The 23,757-nt window shown below is 50.9% G+C and overlaps 1 protein-coding gene and 1 non-coding gene across 2 annotated transcripts; one reads left to right on the plus strand and one right to left on the minus strand.

The window, feature by feature from the left end:
- Window positions 1-690: 690 nt before the first annotated feature.
- RAB11A (RAB11A, member RAS oncogene family) lies at window positions 691-21,843 on the minus strand. The gene is made up of 5 exons (XM_044445015.1): window positions 21,691-21,843; window positions 7,978-8,173; window positions 6,394-6,587; window positions 4,750-4,830; window positions 691-2,690 (listed from the first exon to the last, which is right to left on the minus strand). Exons 1-5 carry the CDS (start codon window positions 21,731-21,733, stop codon window positions 2,551-2,553), a joined length of 654 nt encoding a protein of 217 aa, XP_044300950.1. The 5' UTR covers window positions 21,734-21,843; the 3' UTR covers window positions 691-2,550.
- A 1,253-nt stretch (window positions 21,844-23,096) lies between these two features.
- On the plus strand, window positions 23,097-23,168 carry TRNAQ-CUG. The gene has a single exon. It is a non-coding gene; the product is annotated as a tRNA-Gln (tRNA).
- The last annotated feature ends 589 nt before the right edge of the window (window positions 23,169-23,757 follow it).

Here is a 23,757-nt window from a genome sequence, read left to right on the forward strand (position 1 = left end):
TATTATGGCAATACTTTTTTAAAGCAAGACAAATTTGTAATATTTGTGGACTGCACAAAGATGGTCTTGTAAAAAATAAACTGAATTTCTCTCAGCTGTGTCTGTGTGTCATAGAATCCTTCCATAGAGCCTTGAAACGATGGTAAACTTTCCTCCACCACCCTCTGACCTACCGAGCCAGAGGAACGAAGTGTACCATTCCAGGCACAGCAAGGGAGGAAAAAAAGTCCTAGCATTCCAGCATGACGCAAAAGCCACGTGGGGGCTCTGCCATCTCAAACACCCGCTCACCTGGGCCTTCCTGGAGAGATGCTGCAGGATGCACTGGCTCATGCGGAGGCCTGCCAGCCCAGCTCTCCCATGCTCTTGGCTCCCGTTAGTTTGTCAAAAAAACTCCCAGCACTGGTCAAAAGGGGCATTTCTCTGCTTTCTTTCCTCACTCTGTTCTTTACAAGCAAAACATACTGCATTCCAAGTTCTGTAAATACACCAGTTCACAATAAAGTGAGTAAATTGCAACAGTAAATGATTCAGAATTGTCTGTCAAGTAGATTTGCATAATTTATTCTGAGCAATAACTACTGCATATAACGTTTAATCATCTTCATATGTCTTAAGTGCATTATTATACTTTAAATACCAAATGCGTGCGACAGCACAACTCCAAAGAAGTTCACTCAACAACATCCGAGCAGTCCCCTGCAATTCTTTATTAGAATTCCAATAATGAATAATTTTAAATCAATCTTAAAAAATATTCAAGATAGAGAATGTGCATACAGTACAAAGCAATTTACAAAAAGATCAGAAAAAATGTTTGTGAAACAGATAAGCATTCAAGAGTGGGAAACAAAGGATGAAGGGACTACAGCAATGCCTTCCGTGTGTCCGACACGTCATGAGCACCGCAAGACCAACAGGCTGAGAGATTCAGCGCTTTGTGGGTGCCCTCGTGGGGGCGGCAGGAAGGAAAGGACACCATCTGGGTCTGCGGCTTTGTTGTGATAAGCTCCCTTCCTCTCTTCTCTCCCTAGCAGTTGCGCCCCGGGGGCAGCTTCCTTCTGGTTTCAGCGTGGCTTTCCATATCCTGCGGAATCCTCTCTCCATGCACAAGGCCCCACTTGGATGGCACTTTCAAGGATGAACACACAGATCTGCGCTCGAAATCCACCAATGTCCCACTGCATATAAAGATCTCTCCCAGCCGTGCTCGTACGCTTGGACTGGGCCTCTCTCCCTCGAACGGGTGGAGGAGTTCCAGGTCCTCCCTGGCCAGTAACCAGTGACATAAAGGGCTCCTTGCCAGCGCCGTGGCTCAGCTCACCACCCCGCTGTGGGTGGCTGGTGCAGCAGGCTGAAGCAGAACAAGGCCGGGGGGGCGGGGGGGAGCATTCCTGTGAAAATAACTGCAGTGAGCGGCGGCGGCAGCTCCTCCAGTTGCGAAGCGTTCTCCATGCCTTTTCAAGAACAAGAGCAAGCGCGTGCCAAAAGAACAGGGGCCCATCCTGACTTACGCAAAGCACTGCGCGTGAGACGAGCAAGCGGGGTTACGGAGCTCTCGCGCCTCTGCCTGGGCCACGCGAGGCCCCACTCTCCAGCTGTCTGGGCCGCAGCGCAACTGCACGGCCGTGACTGCGTCCACATGAGGCCAGCCTCGACATGCAAGGAGACCCGTCTCTCACCTGCTTCCACGAGGGTGCGGAGGGACTGCTGCGCCCCATACGCCTCGCCCACAGTGGAGGCCACGCTGCTGTCGGGACCCACCTGCGGGAAGCACCGGGCTGGCAACGGTGGGGGGGGGGGGCGCTGCAGGGGGGAGGCAGGTTCTTTGGCTCTTCAAGGAATGCTCCTTGCCACTCGCACTCCCTTAGGCCGAGCTGCGCAGAACGGCTCCATCGATCGGAACTGGGAAACTTTGCCTACTGAAGCGAGAGTGCTGTTCTCAGCCAGAAATAACTGTCGCTCCTAGAAGCCATGTGCATTCTAAGGCTGGGATGCGGCAAGGGACTGGATTCCAGGAGATTATTACATCCTTTCCTAGCTACGGTCCACCAGATGTGTGGACGACAAATCCCACACGAGTTTACGGGACTTGCAGCCCAACACACCTGGAGGACACTGGGTTGGGGAAGCAGACATCCCGCATCTAATATTAAGGTGAAAAGGAAGTTTAAAAGGCGCTGGCCAATTACATGACGCTGCCAGGAGGACCCAAATTGCAAAGGCGGCTGCAATAATCTAGTTCTGTTGAAGGAGGCAGCATGCTTGGAAAGGAAACCAGCCATGATTTTTAAATTTTGCCCTGCCAGGACTTAGAATTCTTTTAATGCTGCAGCCACATGCAAACTATGGATGATTCGCAATGCTGAAATTAAAGGGAAGGGGGAAAGAGTTACACTATGGAGAAATCAAGACGGGAAAAGAAAATGGCCCTAATGAAGCAGGAAGGGCAGGTGGAGAAAGAACCAAAGAAAGGACAACGCGAGCTTAAGGTCTATTTCCATCTTGGACGTGGGGAGAATATACACAGCTTTCGAGGAACGGAGCTTGTTATATATTTTGACAGCACTGCATCTTTGGTTTGTTTTCTGTGGTCGGGGGGACATGGATAGGGACCACGTTGTTGCTTGGAGACATGTCGTTCTCACGTCTGTCTGACATCTGCTTCTGAGATACAATGCGGTAAATCTCTGCACAGGAGGAAAAGAACGGTGGATTCCAGACTTTCTTTTCAACAGGAGTTGTGGGAATCGAGCATTAGGGCAGCTGGGAAAGTCTGCCCCATCAGCAGCCCTCCGCTTTCTCCCCAGCCCACCTGCAATCGTATGCTGCTCATACGAGGCGCACGGAGGGCCTGTGGGAAAAGTATACTGGAATCATCTAGCCCACTGCTGAGCAGGGGGGCATTGGCCCAACTCATTCACTGGGGCAGGGAGGGGTGGCGGGTTCGCATTGCAAAGACCCCGGGAGACCAAGTACAGCCGCCTGGGTAAATAGCTTTAGAAACAGATTCAAGCAAAGTAACTGAGCAGGCCACCCTCTGGCTTCCCGCCATCTCCCGCAGGGGGCGAGGGGGGGGGGCTGCAGCAAGGGGCCACACAGCTCATGCGCGTCCCTGAGTGGTGAACGCGGTGGTGCTTCCAGGCACAGTCAGAGATGTCTGCTCATTGCAGGTGGCTGGAAAACGATGATCACCGGCTGGGGAGACGGAAGTGATGCTGAAAACCAAAGGCCGGCCCACGCAAGCCCTTCAGGCTCAGGGAGACTAACAGCGCCTCTGGGCCCAGTGCTGTTCAGGAATTGACAAACATCTCCCAGGTGTTCTGCGAAATGTTCGCCATCTCTTCCTTCCAGCATGTCTTATCGGTCACTACAGCTGGGGTGCCTCTGAGTTTGTATTTGTTAAATAAACTGTGTATTACCAGTGTTTGTTGTTTTCTGGGGGGTGGAGGAAGCAGGAAGTGCTGTCTTGCTACCAGGGTTCCTCTCCCCAAAATGAGGCACAAAAGTCAGCACCCTAATTCATCCCCCGCCCCCTGTGCCACATCCCCACCGGACTTCTGGGAATCAGTGGCTGGAAAAAGGCCTCACTTCCCCACAGGCACATTAAGAGCGTTGGAGCCACACACATGGATGCAGAGGCTGTTTCCTGCCAACAGCCCTGGGGGGCTGCAGCACACAGAGTGGGTGGGAGGTGCTGCTGGGGACAAAGATGGGCAGCCCCTGCTCATCCCTGGCCGTTAGGGCTCCAGGAGGACAAGCATGACAGTGGCCTGGGCTCAAAGGCCAGGCTGCTGGATCCTCTCCAAACAGAAAAGCAAGTCTGGGACAAGAATCCTGCTTGCCCAATGTCACAGGCAGTGAAGCTGGGTTCCAGAAACGGCCTGCATGATGCCAACCTGCAGGGGCGTATTTCCATAATTTATTTTGATGCCTCCAATCGTGGGAGAAGCAGGGAACTCCTGATGGCCACAGCTCAAGAGGAGAGCGAAGGCTGTGTCAGCAGAAGGGCACCTCCAGGAGGGGCTCAGGAAGTCAGTCAGCTGCCAGGCTCATGAAGACAGTGCTGACTGACACGGGTTTAAAGCACAGCACAGCATGATGGGAAAGCTGTCCCTGTCCTCTGAGCGTCCTCCGTCAGCAGGCTGACGCAGCCAAAGGGACTGCAACCAAATTCTGTGGCCTGCTCCCTGCAAGGCGAAACTGGCTCAAGAGACAAGCCCTGAAACAGTTGTCTTTGAAATCGGGGGGGGGGGGGGGGTCTCAAAAGGAAACCAGGGTGAGTCTTCCAGGCAGTTGGCCTGGGGGACTCCTGTGCAGTGCCCTCTACTCTACATGTGCTGGTTCCATTCATTCACTCACAAATCTGCATGCCCTTCTGCTCAAAATGGTGCTCCTGGCTTAAATCCAAAATTAGTGTCCAAATGTGGGGGGCTGACATTTGGCAACCACACCTGAAGATACCCCAATATTCTCTTCCGTACCCCAAACAAATTCTCCTCTGTACAAACAATTCCCCAGGGCCAGCAATACTCAGTGGGGCCGACTTTTCCCTGCCCTGCTGGACTGAACACCGGAGGGTCCCTTGCCCCTGCCCCTCCCAGCAGCGGACCTGTTATCGGAAGAGGTTGGAAGTGGGGTCGGAGGAGCCGGCTCAACTCCCGCCCCTTGGACCAAGAGGTCGCCTGCTCCAGACAGAGCCCCAGTTCGCGCCAGCCCCCCCCCCCCCCCCCGAGGAGACCAGCGTACCTGTCAGGATGGTCTGGAAAGCAGCTTCCACGTTCGTGGAGTCCAGAGCCGAAGTCTCGATAAAGGACAGGCCGTTCTTCTCTGCGGGAAAGAAGAAAAGCCGCTCACTGGGGAGGGGCCTGCCGGGAGCTCACACACCCAACCACCTGGCCCACGAGAGAGGGGGCGGCTCCCCTTCCTCCCACGCCGCACCGCAGCCTTCGCCACCGTGGCCAGAAGGACCTGCGCCCCAATGCCACGTGCGCCCCGCTGCCCGCTGGGTTGCCGGGAGCCCCTCCCGCAAGCGTCAGGCAGAGCCTCCGCGCAGGCCTTCCGGTCCGAGGAGACGGCCGCCCGCCACAAGCCTCCTGCCAGCCCACTGCCTCTGTGGATTATTTACAGCGCCACCAGCCTGTGAAGAGCCTGGCACGCCACAGGACCCGGCCGGCACGCCTCTGGACAGCCGCACCGACAGCAGCCGGCGCCCCTCTCCCTGGGGGTGCGGAATCGCGGGCAGCAGGGCCGGCCTCCTCTGGGAGCTCACGGGGAGGAGTGGGACGCACATGGACCCCCTTGTGTGAACAGGCCTCCGCCATTGCACAGATAAGGTGGATTGAAATACTCTTTCAGGGGAAAAGAGAGGGCAAGAATAGCACTGGCTTCTTTTCAAGATTTTCTGCTGCAAATCCTCTCGCTCTCCCTTCCTTGAGTGATTACTCAAGTGTCACATGACTGAAGAGGAGGACGCCTTGCAACCATCAGAAAATTGCACTTTTCATGCAAGGTTTTAATGGATGTGCACCGGGGGGGGGGGGCGGCCTGGGACTGAAGCCATGGAAACCAGTTGCCCCCGCTCCCGCCACTTCCCTCTCCACCCCCAGCAGCAGCCAGAAGTCTCCTCTTGACTTCAAAGGGCATAAATCAGGCGATTTTAATCATGATTAGTGTGTGGGGGGGAACAAAACCCAGAGCCTCATTCCAGGGTGAAATCAACTTGGTCTGAAAGCCTTTTAGATTTATGAGCAGGCCAATTACTTGAGGTCACAGCAGATGGGTCCACATTTTAATTGCTCCTGACTTTCGGGGGGGGGGGGGAGTGAGCACACGTGCCCCATAAATTAAGGAAGGGCCATTACTGCTGAGGCTGCACGCACGCACTGCTGGCAGGTTCCAGCTCGGGTTTCCCAGGAGGCAGCAGCACTTGCCAAGCGTTTCCAGGGCCCACTGGAGATGCTGGTTCGACCTGGTGAGGTTCCTGGGACCAGACAATCTTCAAGGGGGCCTTCTCCCACTCCTCCCTCCACATCTTCTCCCAGAGCCATTCTGTGAGCTACTGAAGCAAGACGGAGCGTGGCCCACAACAGGGCTGCGGCACCCTGCCTCGGTGATGCTCCCCACCTGGCCAGGTAGACTCTGCTGATGCCAAGCCCAACAGACTTGGCCAAGCGTTCAGTACAGAAAGCCGCTTTTTGCTTTCATCTCTGCTGTGACGGTTTTATATTGTTTTGTACGCACTGTTAGTTCTTCTCATATTTTTGGCTGGCTGCTCTGTAAGGTTTTACTCTGTTGTGCAGCATAAACACCCATGAGGCAAAGAGATCATACGGCTCAACAGCAGAGTCCGCCCAGAGCTCAGCTGGCGGCACACACCACCTGACCACTGACCTGCAAAGGCCCGGGCCTCGTCCGTCGGGACAGCGCGCAAGTGGCGCAGGTCGCTCTTATTGCCCACCAGCATGATGACAATGTTGCTGTCGGCGTGGTCCCGCAGCTCCTTCAGCCACCGCTCCACGTTTTCGTAGGTGAGGTGCTTGGCGATGTCGTAAACAAGCAAGGCACCCACCGCTCCACGGTAATAGCTGCAGGCACAAGGAGGCTGACTGAGTGAGCGGGCAAGAGGACAAGGGGCACAGGCAGGGAGGGGGCGGCGCGTGCCTTGCTGCAGGGCCACTGCTGCCCCCCCCCTCTTAATTTTTCAGTGCATTGCTCAGTGCATTTACATCCCGCCTCCCTTTTCAAGAGCCACCAAGGTGGTGTGCAACCATTCAAAAGAACAGCACTCTGCAAGAACAACAACAGGAAAAATGTTAAAGCTGCCCATTTCAAAAGGCTCCGTTGAGAAAAAGCTGCCTCTCAGCAACCTTTCTGAGGGTCAAGAGGTGGGGCTGATTTTAATTCACAAGGGAGCGCGGGCTGTCTTTTGGGGAAGCACGGAAGATGCCTGGCCCTCCAGCAGGGGCCCCACACAGGCCTCTGGGGCGATGGTGCCTTCCAGAGGGCAGTGCCTCTGAGCATGCAGGCAGGTCTCAAGGAGACTGAGGCCCCTTGGCCAGCCAGGCCCTGCGTTGTTCTGGGCATGAACAGAACAGCCTGGGACCAGCAGGGTGAACGGCGCTCCATTCAACGGCTTGACCCCAAGGCAGCTCCGCCTGCTCCGGCACGGCTGCACGTGTTACAACTGACGGGGGATTGCCCTGGCTGCCAGAAATCTGCAGGTCAGTTCACGAACTAGCTCCCTGGTAGCTCAGCTCATGTCAGGGTTATGTCATTCCTTGGCTACAACATCCAGGACTCAGGGCTGCTTACACTCTCGGATAAAGCCAACGAGTTCTGCCCACTAAATACCTCTTTGCTGGGAGACAAGTGTCAAAATCCTCTCAAAGTAACAGTTCAGCATTTCAGGATTTGGTGTCCCAATCCTCCCCATTCCTGGCTCTCTACTCTAGATACCCCCCATATTATCAATGGCCTTCTAAAAATGGGATGCCCTGAACCAGACAGCATTCTCCAAATGCCGCCTGACTAATATGGAACAGAGCGAAGCTGTTACTTTCTGCAATCCGGACATGCCGCTTCCGCTGACACAGTCCACGATCGCATGCGCTTCTTCAGCTGCCACAGTGTTGCTGGCTCACGTTTCGCTTGTGAACCACTGAGGCAGCTGAGCTCCTTTCCGCATGGACCACTGCCAAGACGGGGATCCCCCATCCTATGCATGTGCCTTGAACGTCCTGTGCTTGGGCGCAAGCCTTTACACGCCTGTGTTGAATCTTCTAGCTCTCCAGCCTGCCAGGAACCTTGACCCTTTCCTTCCTTCCCTCTAAGCTCCGTGGCCACCTGCAGTTTGACAAGCAGCCATCCAGACCTTCCCTGAGCCTGGCCAAGGACGGACACCGGCCGAGACCTGGCCACGCAAGGCAGGCACTGCCCTTGCAGGCCCCCCACCGGCTCTCGTGACGGAGCACTCACGCCGAGGTGATGGCCCGATACCGCTCCTGCCCAGCTGTGTCCCATATCTGCGCCTTTATTGTCTTGCCATCCACTTGAATGCTCCGTGTTGCAAACTCCACACCGATGGTGCTTTTGCTCTCCAGGTTGAACTCGTTGCGAGTGAAGCGGGAGAGAAGGTTGCTTTTGCCAACTCCAGAATCTCCAATGAGAACGACTGGGAAAATAAAGAGGGGGCACCTTTAGACAGGCAAGGAGCAAACTTGCTTTAGCGACACCTTTGCTGATTCAGCACTCAGAGAGCAAAACTGCCACAGCAAGTGTTGCTTTAAGGCTAGCAGAAGAGGTTATCCAGGGACCTCTATTTCTGAGGCTACTTGAGTAAGCTACTGCAATACCGTGGCAAATGTTGTTGTGTAGCTGAAATCACAAAAAATCAATCAAAATGAAAACACAATGTGAACCTAAAACGGACACTATTTTAAATCAGCATCAGAATACGACCGAGCAGAACCAACAAAAGAGACGGCACCTTAGTACTTAGACTGGGGACTGCAATGGGCTACATGCTGGAGGCACTTCCTATCCTTACGCTATTTCTCCGCGTCTTTTCTCACTCGGCGGTTTGTGTGCTGCAAAGCAAAGTGCTGCCCTTGAGCACCCCTAACTCAGGCTCAAGGCTGGTGCATTTTGGGGCCCGGCGCTCTCCCCTCCACCTGGCATTTCAGTCCCTGCGCATGTCACTGTTCCGTTAGTCTCTCCAGGTCGCCTCCTGGGAATTCACTGTTTTCTGACCAGCGACAGTCACTACTCATGACTTGTTCCATGAACAGGTAACCCCTCAGATCTACTGTTTTGTGGAGTTAGAGCTTTTTCCCCAGAAAGACCTGGAAGAATAAAAACGGTCTATTCTGGGCACCATTTCACAACCAGGCTGCCCTCTTCTCACCTGATTTGTGGAGGCACCCAGGGAAGTCTCTGAAGATGATTACGATTCAGGTTAGTAACCTGGCTCTAGGTAACTGAGGACTTTAGAAGTTAACCACAACAGTGTTTTCTAATACTGCCTAGCATGTTATAATATCATGGTCATTTCCCCACTTATTCTGAAGTGACTCTTTTCAATTTGATAGATTAGTCCTAATAATGATACATAACTTTAGTGATGCCTCCAACATTCAGTTTTTATAAAGTTGTATTTAAAAGAATCACTGAACCACTGATTGGTTCAAAATTGAGAAAGGAGTTCGGCAAGGCTGTATACTGTCTCCCTGCCTATTTAACTTATATGCAGAGCACATCATGAGAAAGGCAGGGCTAGATGAATCACCAGTTGGAATTAAAATTGCCAGGAGAAATATTAACAACCTCAGATATGCAGATGATACCACTCTCATGGCAGAAAGTGAAGAGGAACTAAAGAGCCTCTTGATGCGGGTGAAGGAGGAGAGCACAAAAGTTGGCTTGAAACTTAACATTAAGAAAACTAAGATCATGGCATCCGGTCCTCTCACTTCCTGGCAAATAGATGGGGAAGAAATGAAGGTAGTGACAGATTGTATTTTCCTGGGCTCCAAGATCACTGCAGATGGGGACTGCAGCCAAGAAATTAAAAGACGCTTGCTCCTTGGGAGGAAAGCTATAGCCAATCTAGACAGCATACTAAAAAGCAGAGACATCACCCTGCCGACAAAAGAGCGTATAGTCAAGGCTATGGTTTTCCTGGTTGCAACGTATGGCTGTGAAAGGCTGAGCCATAAGGAAGGCTGAGCGCCGAAGAATTGAGGCCTTTGAATTGTGGTGCTGGCGGAGACTCCTGCGAGTCCCTTGGACCACAAGGCGATCCAACCGGTCAGTCCTAGAGGAGATCAACCCTGACTGCTCTTTAGAAGGCCAGATCCTGAAGATGGAACTCAAATACTTTGGCCACCAAATGAGAAGGAAGGACTCCCTGGAGAAGACCCAGATGCTAGGAACAACAGATGGCAAAAGAAGAAGGGGACGGCAGAGGATGAAGTGGCTGGAGTCACAGAAGCAGTTGGCTCAGCGTGAGCTTAAGTGGACTCCGGGAGATGGTGGAGGACAGGAAGGCCTGGAGGATTGTTGTCTATGGGGTCGCAATGGGTCAGACATGACTTCGTGACTAACAGCAACAACATTTAAAAGAATCACATCCAAGAATGTCCACTTAGTGTACAGGGCAGCTTTAAAAAGGGTGAAAGACACATCTTATAAATCTGAAAAATTAAAAGCTATATTGTATATTATTTCAGTTCCAACACAGTTCATTGACCTTGTTATATTAATATGACAATGACACATCAGTTCCATTCAAAACATTTCAATCCATTAAAATATTTGGGCCAGTTTTAAACATCATGACACAAACTTTTAAGCAGCTCTGTGGACCACAGGCTCCCTTTTGGAAGAGTTCTGCTTTCTATCTCCCCTCCTAGCACATGCTTTTTTTCTCTTGCACCAAGGAAAGAACAGCTCAGTTATCCCCATGCTTGCTGCAGCAAGTGTGAGCAGCTTCTCACAAAGTCAGACTATTTGATTAAATCTGCATAACTTTGCATATGAAAGCAGAAGCCAAGCTGCTGGGATTACCTGTCTGCCATTGCCTTCAAGCTGCCAACCTGGAGGGAAGCAGCACCTGGGCCTCTGCGGCTGGCCAGGGAAACAAGGGCTGCTGGGTTGTGCGAGTGCCCACATGGGAGTTTTTGTATTGCTGTGATTTATGTTGCGCTGTCTTGAGAATAATTTGATTAAAATGTGGGGCATAAATCTTCAAGCCTTCCTGGTCTTCTCACATCCCTTTATTATTTTAAACACAGGGATGCATTTATACGTTTCCAGTCTGAACACTCATTTTGGCCTCTGCCTGCTGGAAAGGAATCCAAGAAAAGTTTCACTATTCTGCAAGTCACACCAAAGATTCACAGCACCCCAAAACTGGAAGAGGCCGGGGGGGGGGGGGTTGATCCAGAAACAGGCAGGAGGCAGCCCAGTGACTCTGCCTTTCCAAGGCCGGCATCATGGCGTCTCCAGTCTCCCTTGCTTTGGCCCAAGTCCCCCATTATTCACAACGACAGCAAACAGAACGTCCTTTTGGGCAATACTGAGGCCGACTCTTGCCACCCTGGCCAAGCCCACGCTGCACCGCTCCCTGCCTGGCCGCGCGGCTAAAGCAGCATCCCAGAGGGGAAATTCTGTTGACTGGGCTGCTGCCTCTTGGCTTCCCTCTTTTCGGCTGACTCTGCAAAGCGGAAACCAAGCTGCAGGCGCTGCTATGCATGACACCAGGAGCAGCTGCTTCCACTTTTCTGCAGGAGCTGTTCAAAGGTGCTATGGAGAGCACAGACAGCCTGGGAGATGCTTCCTCTGTAAGCCAAACCAAAGCCAGGCCTGCAGATTGGCAGCCACCTGCAGGGGCCTCAAATGCTTGCCCGAGACTGTCAAAGCTGTGAGTGGGCCATTGAGTTCACACGCAGCAGGCCTTGCTACCTTGCCCAGGCCTGGCACCGCCATGCAGCTCGAGAATAGCCGAGAGCAGCCACCCAGGGGCCCGCTAGCCCCAGGAAACATAGAAACAGGAAACAGAGTGAGTCAGAAGGGGTCGCCCGGGCCATCTAGTCTGACCTCCGGCACCAGCCGGCTCCGCCCAGGCTGCCACTCTAGCTGAGACAGCACACTGGCCCACCCCACTGCATGGTGTTGTGGCTCAAGAGTTCTGCAGCACGCCACTGTGGAGGCGCCAGAGGGCCGTGCAGGACAAAGAGCGGCCTTCCCCGGGAACCCCCCACTAAGCCGAGGCGGGCTTCTCTAAGCTGCTGTCCTCGGTGGGCTGGACTGCAGCCACCCACAGGCCACATGACGACAGGGTGCTGCAGCCCAACCCATCTGCGGGACACCCAGCTGTGGAGAAGCTGCAGGGCTGTTTCGTCATAAGCTCATAGGCACTGGTCCGCTGAGCACTCTCCGCGCATGACATCGCCTGCGAAGCAAAATCAGGGGAACGTGGGAGCGTCTGCCGAGCCTCCTTCAGCGGCAAGCCACGGCACTTTGACAGTCTGTTCTTCCCAAAGAAGCACCCTTAAGTGCCACAGCGACCAGCCTTACCCCACTTAGAGTCCTCTTGGTGTTTTGGCCTACAGCTCCCGGAATTGCTGCCCACTGGCCATGCAGGCTGGGACTGATGGGAACTGGAGTGCAAAACACTCTAGTGGAGGGCGCCAGGTTGCAAAGGCTGGATGAGACCATGCTCTGTGGGAGGGCGGTTGACATTCAGTTTGGGCCTTAAACCTTTTGTAACTTCTAGAAAGTGGGCTTTGAGGCAGAGGAGGTGAGAGAAAGGTGGATTCATCAATCTTGTTGCAAGAATGTCACCAGTGCACGCTGAAGCACCTTTAGAGGTGGGCCGGGGAGGTAAGCAGGCAGTTTTAAGGCTTCTCTTCACATAAAGGGGGACATATTTCTTTGAAACTTGAATTTTATTGTAATTTAATGCACCCGTTAAATACTAGGGGAGAAGGATGAGGAGCGGGGGCTTCACAGTGGCAACTGGCTCCCTTGGCTCAGAGAGGGAATTCGCTGGTAAAGGGTTTCATCTGACATTGTCTTGTTAGACATTAAGCAGGGAAGGGAATATATAGAGATGACCAAGGAAGACAATTTTTCTTTTTTAAAACCTGAGGAACGTAAACATGCCTAGGGAACAGGGCAGTGATTAGGTTGTAAGCATTTGTAGAATGCAAGTCAGAATGGATCCAAGGTCACGGATCCATAAAAAGCCACATGAAAGGGCTCTTATTCATAAGAGGAAGGGGAGCTGCCTTCCAAAGAGAAGTGGCAGGGGCTGCGCTATGAACAGTTCTTTAAAAAACAGAACTGTTTTTTAAGGACAGGCGTGTGCTGGTTCATGAGTCAAACAGCCAAGGTCATCTAGTGGAAGAGAGGGGCGGAAATCCGATTAGACACCAAATTTATTGGGACCAACCAACATGCCACAAAAGATTACGCAGGCTTTCAAGTTCTCCAGGATTCTTCATCAGGCTCGGTGGTGGCAGAGGAAGAAATAAAAACCTTCAGAAACGAGGCCAGACCTTATGGCTACAAAGTTTTCTGTTACAGGCTCACATCCAAAATGGTGACTGCCAATGGCAGGAGTCACTGGTGGGCACTGGAGGACACCTGGCATTCTGGGGCAGAGCAGCCATTGTTCAGTGCCCGTCTTGCAAACAAAGGCTGTGCTGCCCCAGCCAAGACACACAAGTCCCCGAGTGTGCAGGCGGCAGCAACCACAAGAAATGCAACTGTTGTTATATTAGCAACATTGGAGATAACTTCCGAGTTGTGCACTGACAGGGCAGAGAAAGCAACTGAAACCAAATTTAGTATATGACCTACTGACTCAAGGGGATGGAACCCTCTTTTTGCCGGTACATAACAACCAGAAACTGCACATGGCCTAAAGCTGGCCTAACCAGATCATCCAGGTCTTGTGGTTTTTACTGCAAGCAATAAGATGTGTGTGCAGGGGAAAAACGCGGATATGGCCAGTCAGCTGGTCTCAGCAGCCCACAAGGACAAACACGGAAAATTACCTCATAGCATAATCACTTGGCTCAAACATTTGCAAGTAAGAGCAGCTGCCCAGTCCATTTAGGAGCGGCTCAGGAGGTAAGCGGGTGGGGAACCACCTGGAATCAGTCTGAGCACAGGAAGCCAGACATGACGCTGAGGCACAAGAAACTGAAGAACACCTGCCGCAAGTGCATGGATGGAGAGGACGGCTGGACTCGGCCGCATATGGATTTCACCTGATGTGCATGTTCACGAAGAACAGGGAGGTGGAATCCTGGGACTTGGAAGGCTTTTTTCTGCCTAAACACGAGGGGATTGTGCTCTGAGCCACTCTTAATGCGGAAAGGAGTTCAACAGCAAGAGGGGAAATGAGAGAATGAGCAAGCCCTCAGTGCCATCTTAAGCAGCTGGCTCACGGATAGCACCACAGTGGAGCCTGTACCAAATCCTTCAGAGGAGAAACACTTTCCTTCCTCCCCAGAACATGGAGGAAAACTTTCATATTCTGAAGCGCAAGGGGCTTCACTGGACACAGTCCCTTTTGCAAGAGATGTCCTGCGTCACACACGCCTGCAGAGGTTCCCAAATTTGGGGCCCCAGGTATTGTCAGCTTACAGCTCCCATCGCTCCAGTCAGCATCCCCAATGGTCAGAAGCCACAGAAGCTGCAGTTCAACAACTGAAGACCCAAGACTGGGAACTCCCGTCGCGAGGGAGGTGTTTGCCTAGGTGTGCCCTTCAGAAATGCTCAACGGCCCAGGCACAGCAGCGGAAATCCCTTAACCATCCTCTGAGGCCCAAAGAATTCACCCACCTAGGATACCGTCTGCTATTTGGGGATGTTTCAGTCATTCAAAGCAGGATTACCAAGTTTTGGAAAAAGAGACTGCCTACAGCATCTCTACATGAGCCACTGCTCCAAGAGAGTGTTGTTCAAATCGGAACTTGATTCCAAAAGCAGTGAGCTCCAGTTATCCTACTCAAAAAGGGGAAGATCCCCTACAAAAGTATGGGAAGAAGTGGCCACTGACTAGGGTCCACCATCTTCATAGCAGCAGGAAGGACGTGCAGCAGCAGCTCCACCCCCATGGGGCGCATCTGGGTTGAGAGTTAAGTAATTTAGGATATTTTTAATTTTGCCCTCAGAGATCAATATTGCTTTAAGAGGCTTCTAGCTGTGTTGGTGTGTCTTATCCTGTATCAAAGAAGAGAAGAATTGCCCCCAGTAGATGTCTCAGCTACAAAATGCACAATTTATTAATACCTGCCTTGTAGCGCAAGTTCTTATCAGGTGACTTACAAGATTCAAAAGCAATAAAATTATAAGTAGAAAACATACAACTTAAGTAAAAAGCACACATGGCCCAATTTTTTCTTAAAAATCTTGCCAGCACAGCCAGACTAAGAAAAATATCTTCAAAGCACAATTAAATGCACATGGGTGGCACTCTTGGATTTCTCCAGAAAGTGACTAAGCATGGGTGCCGTCGCAGGAAAGGCACTAACCTGATGGGTCAGGTCCAGCAGGGCACCAAAGGAGACCAGTGGGAATTCAGGAAACCCAGAGAGAGTCAGGTATGCGGACTAGAAACTGGTTCCAAGGACATTCAACATTTTAAAGATCACTCCAGCACATAAAACTGAGCCAAGGAAAGAATGGTCACCAGAAGTGGTGAAGAAGGGGGATGGCCATTCGAACCTCACTCCTACAAACACTGGGTGGCTGTACTGTGAACCAACTGAAGCTTCTGGGTTGTCCTTAAGGGACGTTCTCTGTGAAGAGTGTTGCACTAATTCACTCAGGATGTCTCCAGTGCATGCGTCACTGGCATCAGATTTTCTTTGTCTGGGTAGGATCTCAACTGGTGAAGCACAAGACACTCCCGGTCACCAGTGCCAATGGGAATTACCCCAGTCCAGAATTTCCACCTATGCTGCTCCTTCACAGATGCCCAAGAAGAGCTTCCATCTTCTCTGGATTAAGATTAAATTTGTTTATCTTCATCTGCCTTTTAATACTACCTCTGGATACTGGTTCAAGGGATCCAATGTCAGATTAGTCTCATTAGGTGAAAACAAATGAGAATTAGGCCTGGTTCAGAAGTAACAACCATCCTTGCTTTAATTAACTCATGGATCATTGCCTTATCCGGAATTAACCCAAAACTCGGATGCCAGACAATTAAGCAAACCCTGTTTTTTCCGACCTTTCGGTTATCTGGTTCCTACTTCCTTCTTCCACTCCCTCCCTGTATTCAACATGCCTTTGTGGCACTGATATGTAGAGCAAGGGGTTTTTTTGGTTCACTCTTCCCTGCTGCCTCTGTAGTCTGGTAAAACCAACCATGAACAACCTATAGTTCTGGGTTCACACATAACACATGGTTTTAAAGAGCCAGAATTCACAGCCTAACAATAAATCATGGTTTACACACACTTTGTGTATAATTCATGGTTAACAACCCATGTTGTTGTTATGTGCCATCAAGTCATCTCCAACTTAAGGTGACACTATGAATGAAAGTCCCCCAAAATGCCCCATCCATGACATCCCTGCTTAGCTGTTCTAAATTCAACGCTGTGGTTTTCTTTCCTAGGATCAATCCAGCTCTTGTTTGGTCTTCATTTTTCTCCTTCTGTCTATGACTTTCCCTAGCACAATTGTCTTCTTGAATGAATCTTGCCTTCTCATAATGTATCCAAAAATGGCAGCCTCAGTTTTGTCATTTTTGCTTCTAGGGAAAGGCTTGATTTGATTTAGGACTCACTTTCTGTCAGACTAGGGTATTTCCAAAGTTCTTCTCCAGCACCATGATTCAAATAACCCATAGTTCACCTGTAACTCTGGGTTTGCACATAACAACCACCCATGAATCAACAGGCCATTCTAACAGAAACCTTTGTTTAGCCTTATACGCAAACCCTCCCACAGTGCCGCTAGTATACTGGTAACATTTCAGATGAAGCTTCCCACGGATCTCAAGTGGATGTTTAAAAGCAGAAGGGACAAGACGGACCCCTGTGGAACCACACAGACCAAAGGGCGTGGGGTAAAGCAGCAATCCCCTTGCACCACGTCCTGTGACTGATCTTCCAAAGGGCCAGAACCACTGCAGCATGCCACTTTCAAGGCCCAATATGGGTCAAGAAGGATATTTTGATGGATGACTTCAAATGCTGCTGAGATTCGGCAAATCAAAAAGGACACACTTCCCCCTCTGTTCCATTGATCCAGCAGGGCTACTCAGGCAATTTTAGTCATAATACCAAGCAAAAGAGCACCGGTCTAAGACCGTACCCAAGAAGACCCAGTCTGTGTGCTGTGGCTCCCCTTAAAGGAAAGCCAAGGAACTGCAACATTACATGGTGTACCATGGTGTTCTTGCAGAGACGTCTCACCACCCCCTCACAGACCCACAATTTCTGGAATTCCTTGGAGAACAGTAACCCAGCTTGCAACACAAACTGTGCCCTGAGCACATCAAACTGATAGAAATGAAACAAGGATACAGAATCAGGTTTAGGTTAGGCTGCAACTAGTGACTTAAGCTTCAACGGGTCAATGTTAATCTAAGCTACAGAATGAGCTATCAGTCAAATTAGCTCCCCCCCCCCCCCACAGGCACGCACACACATGCACACGCACACAATCTGGTCTGGATCTTCCAAGTTGCCTCAGGATGGAAAACATCTTTGCCACCAAAAAAAGCCCCACAGTAGCTAAAGGACAAAGGCAGCTTTGCAGACTGTGATTCTGCTGCAACAATTACAAACCAGGAGGGAGGGAGATTATTAAAAACCCTAGAGGACTAATAACTTCAGAAGAGTTGTCTGGAGAGCTGATGCAGCGCCATGGGAATAGAGGTCAACCCAGAAGCCCTCAGCCCTTGCCTTCATCAGAGGCTCCTGGGGGGAGGGGGGGCTTAGGAAAATTTCTGTCTAACCCTCTCCTTTCTGCAGCATGGGAACAAAACTGACCTCCTTTACAAGATGGTTGCCAAGCTTGTGAAATATAAATGGGAAATGCTTGAACCACCAAGTGTCCTGCATGTGCTCATTAAGGATTATCCCAGGGCTGTCTGAACTTCAAGGTGCAAGCATCACATGCAACCCAAATGGCATGCCCCTTCTGGAACAGCCTTCCCCAACCGGAGGCCTTCAGAGGCATTTGGATTGCCACTCCCAGAATTCCCATCCATCTCTGAGGCCCCATCGGTGCGGGTGTTCAAAGGTAGGCTGGACATGCACATGGCGGGCATGTCGTGAGCGGAGCCGGCTGGAGCCGGGGGTCAGACTAGATGGCCCGGGAGCCCCTTCTGACTCACTCTGTTTCTATGTTTCTATCAGGGCCATTGACTGGGAGTTCCGAGGTTTGCAATCCAAACAAGGTTGGAGAAGGCTGTTCTAGAAGAATCCTCCTCAAAGTTAGCGCTCCCAGAAGACAGGAGCACCAAAACCAATCACTGCGGCCAGGCCCGAAAGAGACTGGGCCCTCAGGCAAGGAGACTGCAAGTCCACCACAGCTAGGGGAAAGGACTTTGACTCTGGGTCGGAGGCTGAACAACCCCCCGACCTGCAGGAACAAGTGCTTGTTGAGAAGCACACCTCAGAAGACCACTCCTCATAAGCAGGGCTCTGGCCAGAGAGCTCCGTGGTACTATAACTGAGCCCTGAATGGGGTTCAGCAGGCCTTGGTGATACAAGCCTTCAGGCTCTGCCTAGGCAGTGTGGGAAGCAACACTTTTTCAGCTCCAGGGTCTTCTCCCTGGTCTCTCAGACACTGGACTGTGATTGATGCTCCATGCACCTGCCCTATGGCTTCCTGCTTTACTCTGCTTCCAGACTTTGTAGCATGAATCTGTCTGCTTAACTGCACTTCAACCTCTTCCTGCCACCTCAGCCCGATCCCCACTGGATTGAAGCCTTCACACTTGAACATCTGTCAGTTTTATCACCTTTTATCCCTTTTTCCTCAGTTTGCTTCAGCCAAAGCAGGACACCAAGGCCATCTGGATCACAAAAAAGAACAGCAGACAAGCAAGGAGGCTGTGAGGGGCTTTGGGCATGTGGATCAGAGTTTTTGCCTTCTGTCTGAAGATGTCAGGAAGCAACCATTCACAATATAAGCCTGATGCACTTGGGAAGAATTTAAGGCTTGATCATAGTGAAATAAGATTCCAAGTGAAGGAAAAAGTTCAAAGCAGGTAGCCACTTGTGCAGAGTTTCTAAAACTTAGATTTACAACCTTTTGCAACATTCCTTTTGCTTAATAAAGCATGACTTTGCTGAGTGGTTAGACTTGTCATTTCCCAACACACACACCCCCTTGCTATCAGCAGAAGTCCGCTGAACGATCAGCCAGAGAAGAATGCACGCATATCCCAGAGGAGAGCTGGCAATGAACTGGTAACTGTTGTGCAGTAATAAGGCCGGAAGTGAGATCAATGTGTGCAACATCCCGCTTGCTAGGAGAGGAGAGTACACTTGAAAAGGAAGGAGCTGCAGCAACATTTCCTATGGCACCAAATAACTCAGTGCCAAGCCGGGAAAACGCAGCGCTCGCTCACATTAGCACTATTGACACACAGACCAAGAGCACTTGTCTTCATTAATGCTGCTGCTAATCAGCATTTCTTCAGAAATTGGTTCATAACTCCCACAACCATTTCTAGGTGGACACCCACACCCTTCAGCTCAACCTAGACAAAGATGGACAGCTAACTTCCTCAGCATGCCAGAGCACCACCCTTCCTCCCACCAAAAAGACAAACATTCCAGAGCGAGATTAACCCGAAGCTTTAAACTGCTCCCTTCTATGGGGGAATGCACTGCCTCTGGAAACCACCAAACGTACTAAACATTTTAAAAATCAGAAGTATACCAACTTCACCAGTTATCTGTGTCCTTTCCCAATCACCTCCCAAAATAAACTGGAAGTTGAGGTTTATCTATTAAATCACTGGCTCTCTGGTGGAAAAAAAACTCTTAAAAAACTACTTCCTTTCCACAAAAAAAAAAAAAAAGTGCAGGAACAAAAATTCAGAGGAAAACCACAGAGATATGAGAAGGTATTTTATGCAAGAATGCAACCAAAAGACTGAGGGGGTCAAGGGGAAGTTAGTCAGAGACAGTAAGTCCTGAAGGAGAAGTGCATTTTCCCAACATTAAGTATAAAGGACAGCTTGTTAAAAAAAAAGAAAGGGAAATAAACCCTACCAAAGAGTTACCACAGTTACAGTGTGTCCCATTCACAGAACAAAGGCGCCACCATATCATCAGACCCTGTACAATAATGAATCCACCCTCAGCATGCAAAGCTCTCTTCCAAATGAAGGAAGCAACTAATTGGGGCAGAAATGCAGAAAATACACTGTCCTGGATGACACAGTCAAAAGAGCAATTTGGAGAGCTGGCGTGTCAGTGGATTTCCGCAAAGGTTTCCAGTGGGCCTAGCCATAAATATCTCTGAAGAAGACCCAAGAAAAGAGATAAGAAACATTGCAAAACAAACCTTTGGCTGGAGAAGTGGGGAGATGCGGAGAAAAGAAAGAGAACCAGAAATAACACATGGATTGACTGTTAGCCTTTAGATGGGCGAACTAAAGAAGTAACCACAAACTAGGACAAATGAAAAGCTGGTTCCCAATGCCTGCTTTTTCAGTGTCACCCTCTCGCTTTCTGGGGACATTTGATAGCAGCCCCAAGTTCTTCCTTCCCTATCTTTGAGAGATGCAAAAGTCTTGGAAAAGCAGGGTGGGGCAGTGCTTAATCTGTCATTTAGGCTCATGCACTTTCCTGTTTCTCTGCAGGGATCATTTTAAGTTGAGGCAGCCACTTTTTGTAGTCTACAAATAGCTGTGCTAATGCCAAAGAATCTCTTTAGTCAGAGGCACTACACCTCCGTGTAAACCAACAGTTGCCATTTTGATTTTGCAGTGGCATCGGCTGGAACAGAATTTGGGAACTAGAGGAATCCTTTTGCTGTGATCCAACAGGGGCTCGTAAGTTGACAAAGTCCTGTCTCTCTCCCTCATTTAATGTTAAACACCTTATTGACACCCCCCCACACACACACACAGCACAGCTGCCATTACTAAATTTCTAAATTTCTTTAGAAAAGGTAGGGAAGTGAAATCTTCAATTCACTATTCAGTCCACAGAAGCTCAGCCTCAGTTCTACACATTCTAAACGCAACTGGAGAAGACAGCAGTGTGTGCGTGAACTGCTGCTGGACCACTGGCCAATTTTTGGTGGATCCCTAACATATGCCCATATGGAGAGCCATTTCCCTTATGCTCTGTAGGAACTCCTCATCTCACTTTGGTATCACTATCAAACAAAAGGATTTGCCTTTTTCTTTCCTGCAAAAGATACTAGCTTGGCCTAGCAAAGCACTAGCGATGTTCTAAAGCAAGAGCACAAAAACAAGAGCAAGCGTTAGCTACTACAGATGATTTTTGAAGTGCGCTTCCTTATTTACTCTCTTGCCTTTCTCTCAAGAAGATGAGGGAATGAAAATCATTCCTGCAACTCCCTTTTGTTTTCACAACAGCCTCAAGAGGTAGGCACGTCAGAGCGATCATGACTGGTCCAAGGTCATTCAGTGTGCTGGTGTGGATTTCCACCAGGCTGTCTTCTCCCAACCATTCTTGAAGCCCTCTGGGCTGCCCACAGGAGCCCCCTCCCCGAGACAAGCATCGGACCAAACCTGACAGCGGGAGGGCTGGAAAGGGCCGCTCCGACACCCCACCCGGCAAAGGAAGAAGCAGCCTGGTATTCCTCAGCTCTCCACAAGACTCACTCAGCTCCCCTTGTGACTCTTGGGGATAATACAAAGCACCGAATAAAATACACTGTGCAATGCTAACACGGAGGGGGAATTCTCGTGGGGGGCTCCGGTATTGGCGGGGAAAGGGGCGGGGGAGGGGCCGTCCTTAGCATTTGTGGGTGGGGGGCTTCCTATGGGTGGGAACCTTGAGCATTGAGGGCGAAAAGGGCGACGGAAGGAGGACGAGGCCGGACGTTTGGGGAGAGGGAGACCACCGTCGCAGCAGCGGGGGAGAGGCGGCTTCTTGAGCGGGGCCCGGGCGCTGCGGGAGGGGAGGGATCCCGGCGTCTCCGGGGCAGCGGGGGAGGGCTCAGGCCCACCTTTGAAGAGATAGTCGTACTCGTCGTCGCGGGAGCCCCCCATGATGATGGCGGCGGCGGCGCGGCGCCTGCTCCGGCCTCTCAGCTCACAAGGAAGCGACGGCCAGCGCCAAAGGGCCCCTCCCTGCTCCGGCTTCCCAGTCCGCCTCGCGACCAGCAGCGCTCCAGGCCCGCCCCCTCGCCGCAGCCTCCGCCTGTCCGCTCGCGGGCCCGCCCTTCCTGCCGAAGGCGACTAACAGGAACGCAGGTCCCGCCTTCGGGAAGCACTTCCGGGTTACCGCCCCATCACTGCTCTCCCTGGGTGGACAGAAGGGCTCCCTGCATTACCTATGACGACACCTCCGGCCCCTCGTGGAACGGGCAGCCGTGACGAAACGGTCGCCTAGAAACGAGAGCGCACCATAGAGATGCAGGAATGTAGAGCGTTCACTTCCGCTCTAGAAATGAACGGTCTTTCCAAGACAAAAGTGGCTCGAAGGTTTTCAACGTAGAGCCATCAGAGGGAAGAGAGACTTCATACTACTCCCACAGGGAATCCTTGTTAATGCCGGACCTCATCTTTAGGGAGAGTACGAACCTCGACCCCCTCCTCAGAATGTGCCCCAAGTGGTCTTTCTTCCCGCGAACTACCTTAAAATCAAGGACTGAATCAGTGGGCAACTCTCAACTTTTTCTATCTCTACTCTGCATCGCGAAGCGAAGAGTGGAAAGGCCTTCTTAAAGGAGCCGCAGAGTCCTCGAAGGTGAATGCGTCTGAACGTGTACAGAGCGCTTTCATCTCCACCGCCTTGAGCCCTGGTTCCTCTTATTATAGAAATCAGCCGTTTTGACGTCAAATTTATACTTGTATTTCAATGTATTGCCCCGGAACCCCTGCCTGGAATGTGCGGAGACGCCTCAGAGCATGTGCAGAGTGCGCCTCAATCTTTGCCTGCTTCCTGTGTCCACGGGATCCATTGCGGGAGCACGCCGTGCAGGACCCAAACTGAGAAATGCGACCCTGCCGCTACCCGTCCATCTGAATGCCCCCTCGGTCTGTGTGTCAGGCGTCTGCAGCATCTCCCTATTGGGGCCATGGCCCCCCAGTAGAAGCATGTTTCCCTGGACTGCCTTTCAGACATGCAAGACAGAAAAACACCACTTGATCCGCACTGGAAACCAACGATGCTTAGATTGAAACCTCAGCACACGCGTGCATGCGGACCCACAAACACATCCTCCAGGCTCCAGCATCCACCGCCCCCCGCCCTGGTCTGTCTCAAGCCGCATCTGGAGGGATCTTAAAACTGTCTTTGCATGCACCCTATTGATCCGGAGCCAGGCAAGAAGCTGGAGGCAGAGCTTTTGAAGCAGGAAGCGGATCTGCGAGAGCTCTAGAGGAAGCTCTGGGGCGGCTCCGCCAAGCGGGTTCCATGGTGTAATGGTTAGCACTCTGGACTCTGAATCCAGCGATCCGAGTTCAAATCTCGGTGGAACCTACGCCGTCCAAAAGTTTTTTGCTTTTAAAAAACGGCTTTGCATAAAGGCAAATACAGCTCCGAAACAGCTGCTAAGCAAGCGCCTTCAGATCAGCTTGGAGAGTTTTGTTATTGATGTTTTCAATCTCATGCAATAGCTAGCGATTGTTGAGATAGTGTGGCTGATGTTTTCATGATTAAACAGTCAGGCTCTAGCAATAGTCTGTTTTTGTTTTTATACCTAACAATTTGGGTGAGCTTGCACACTTCACACCTTTGTGGATTTCACAGGTCCCTAAGAGTAAACCCAGTGAGATTTACTGCAAAATAAATGCGCATAGGATCTGGATGAAAGTGGGAGCCATGAAATGAACAGATCCTCTCGATTTTTATTTATTTATTTATTTAACACATTTTTATGCTGCCCCCATCACAACAAAGCCTCTGGGCGGCTCACAATTTTTTTTAATGTACATCATTTTATTACAAAATTGTTAAAAAAGTAATACAATGCAATAGTATGCAAGACAAGGTTGACTATTTTCCTGCCAAAGTTGTACTTCGCTCAAAATCAAGCAGTCACTGAATTTCAAAGAACCAATAAATATGC

The sequence above is a fragment of the Varanus komodoensis genome, unplaced genomic scaffold (assembly GCF_004798865.1).
Source record: "Varanus komodoensis strain SLA01 unplaced genomic scaffold, ASM479886v1 scaffold46_3, whole genome shotgun sequence".
Classification (NCBI taxonomy): Eukaryota; Metazoa; Chordata; class Lepidosauria; order Squamata; family Varanidae; genus Varanus; species Varanus komodoensis.

Coding starts and splice junctions, on each gene's coding strand:
- RAB11A (XM_044445015.1), bottom strand. CDS start 21,733: ATGGGGGGCTCCCGCGACGACGAGTACGACTATCTCTTCAAAG. Junction 4,831..6,393: donor CGAGGCCCGGGCCTTTGCAG/GTCAGTGGTCAG, acceptor TCTTTCCCGCAG/AGAAGAACGGCCTGTCCTTT. Junction 2,691..4,749: donor TTTCCAGACCATCCTGACAG/GTACGCTGGTCT, acceptor CCTCCTGTGCAG/AGATTTACCGCATTGTATCT.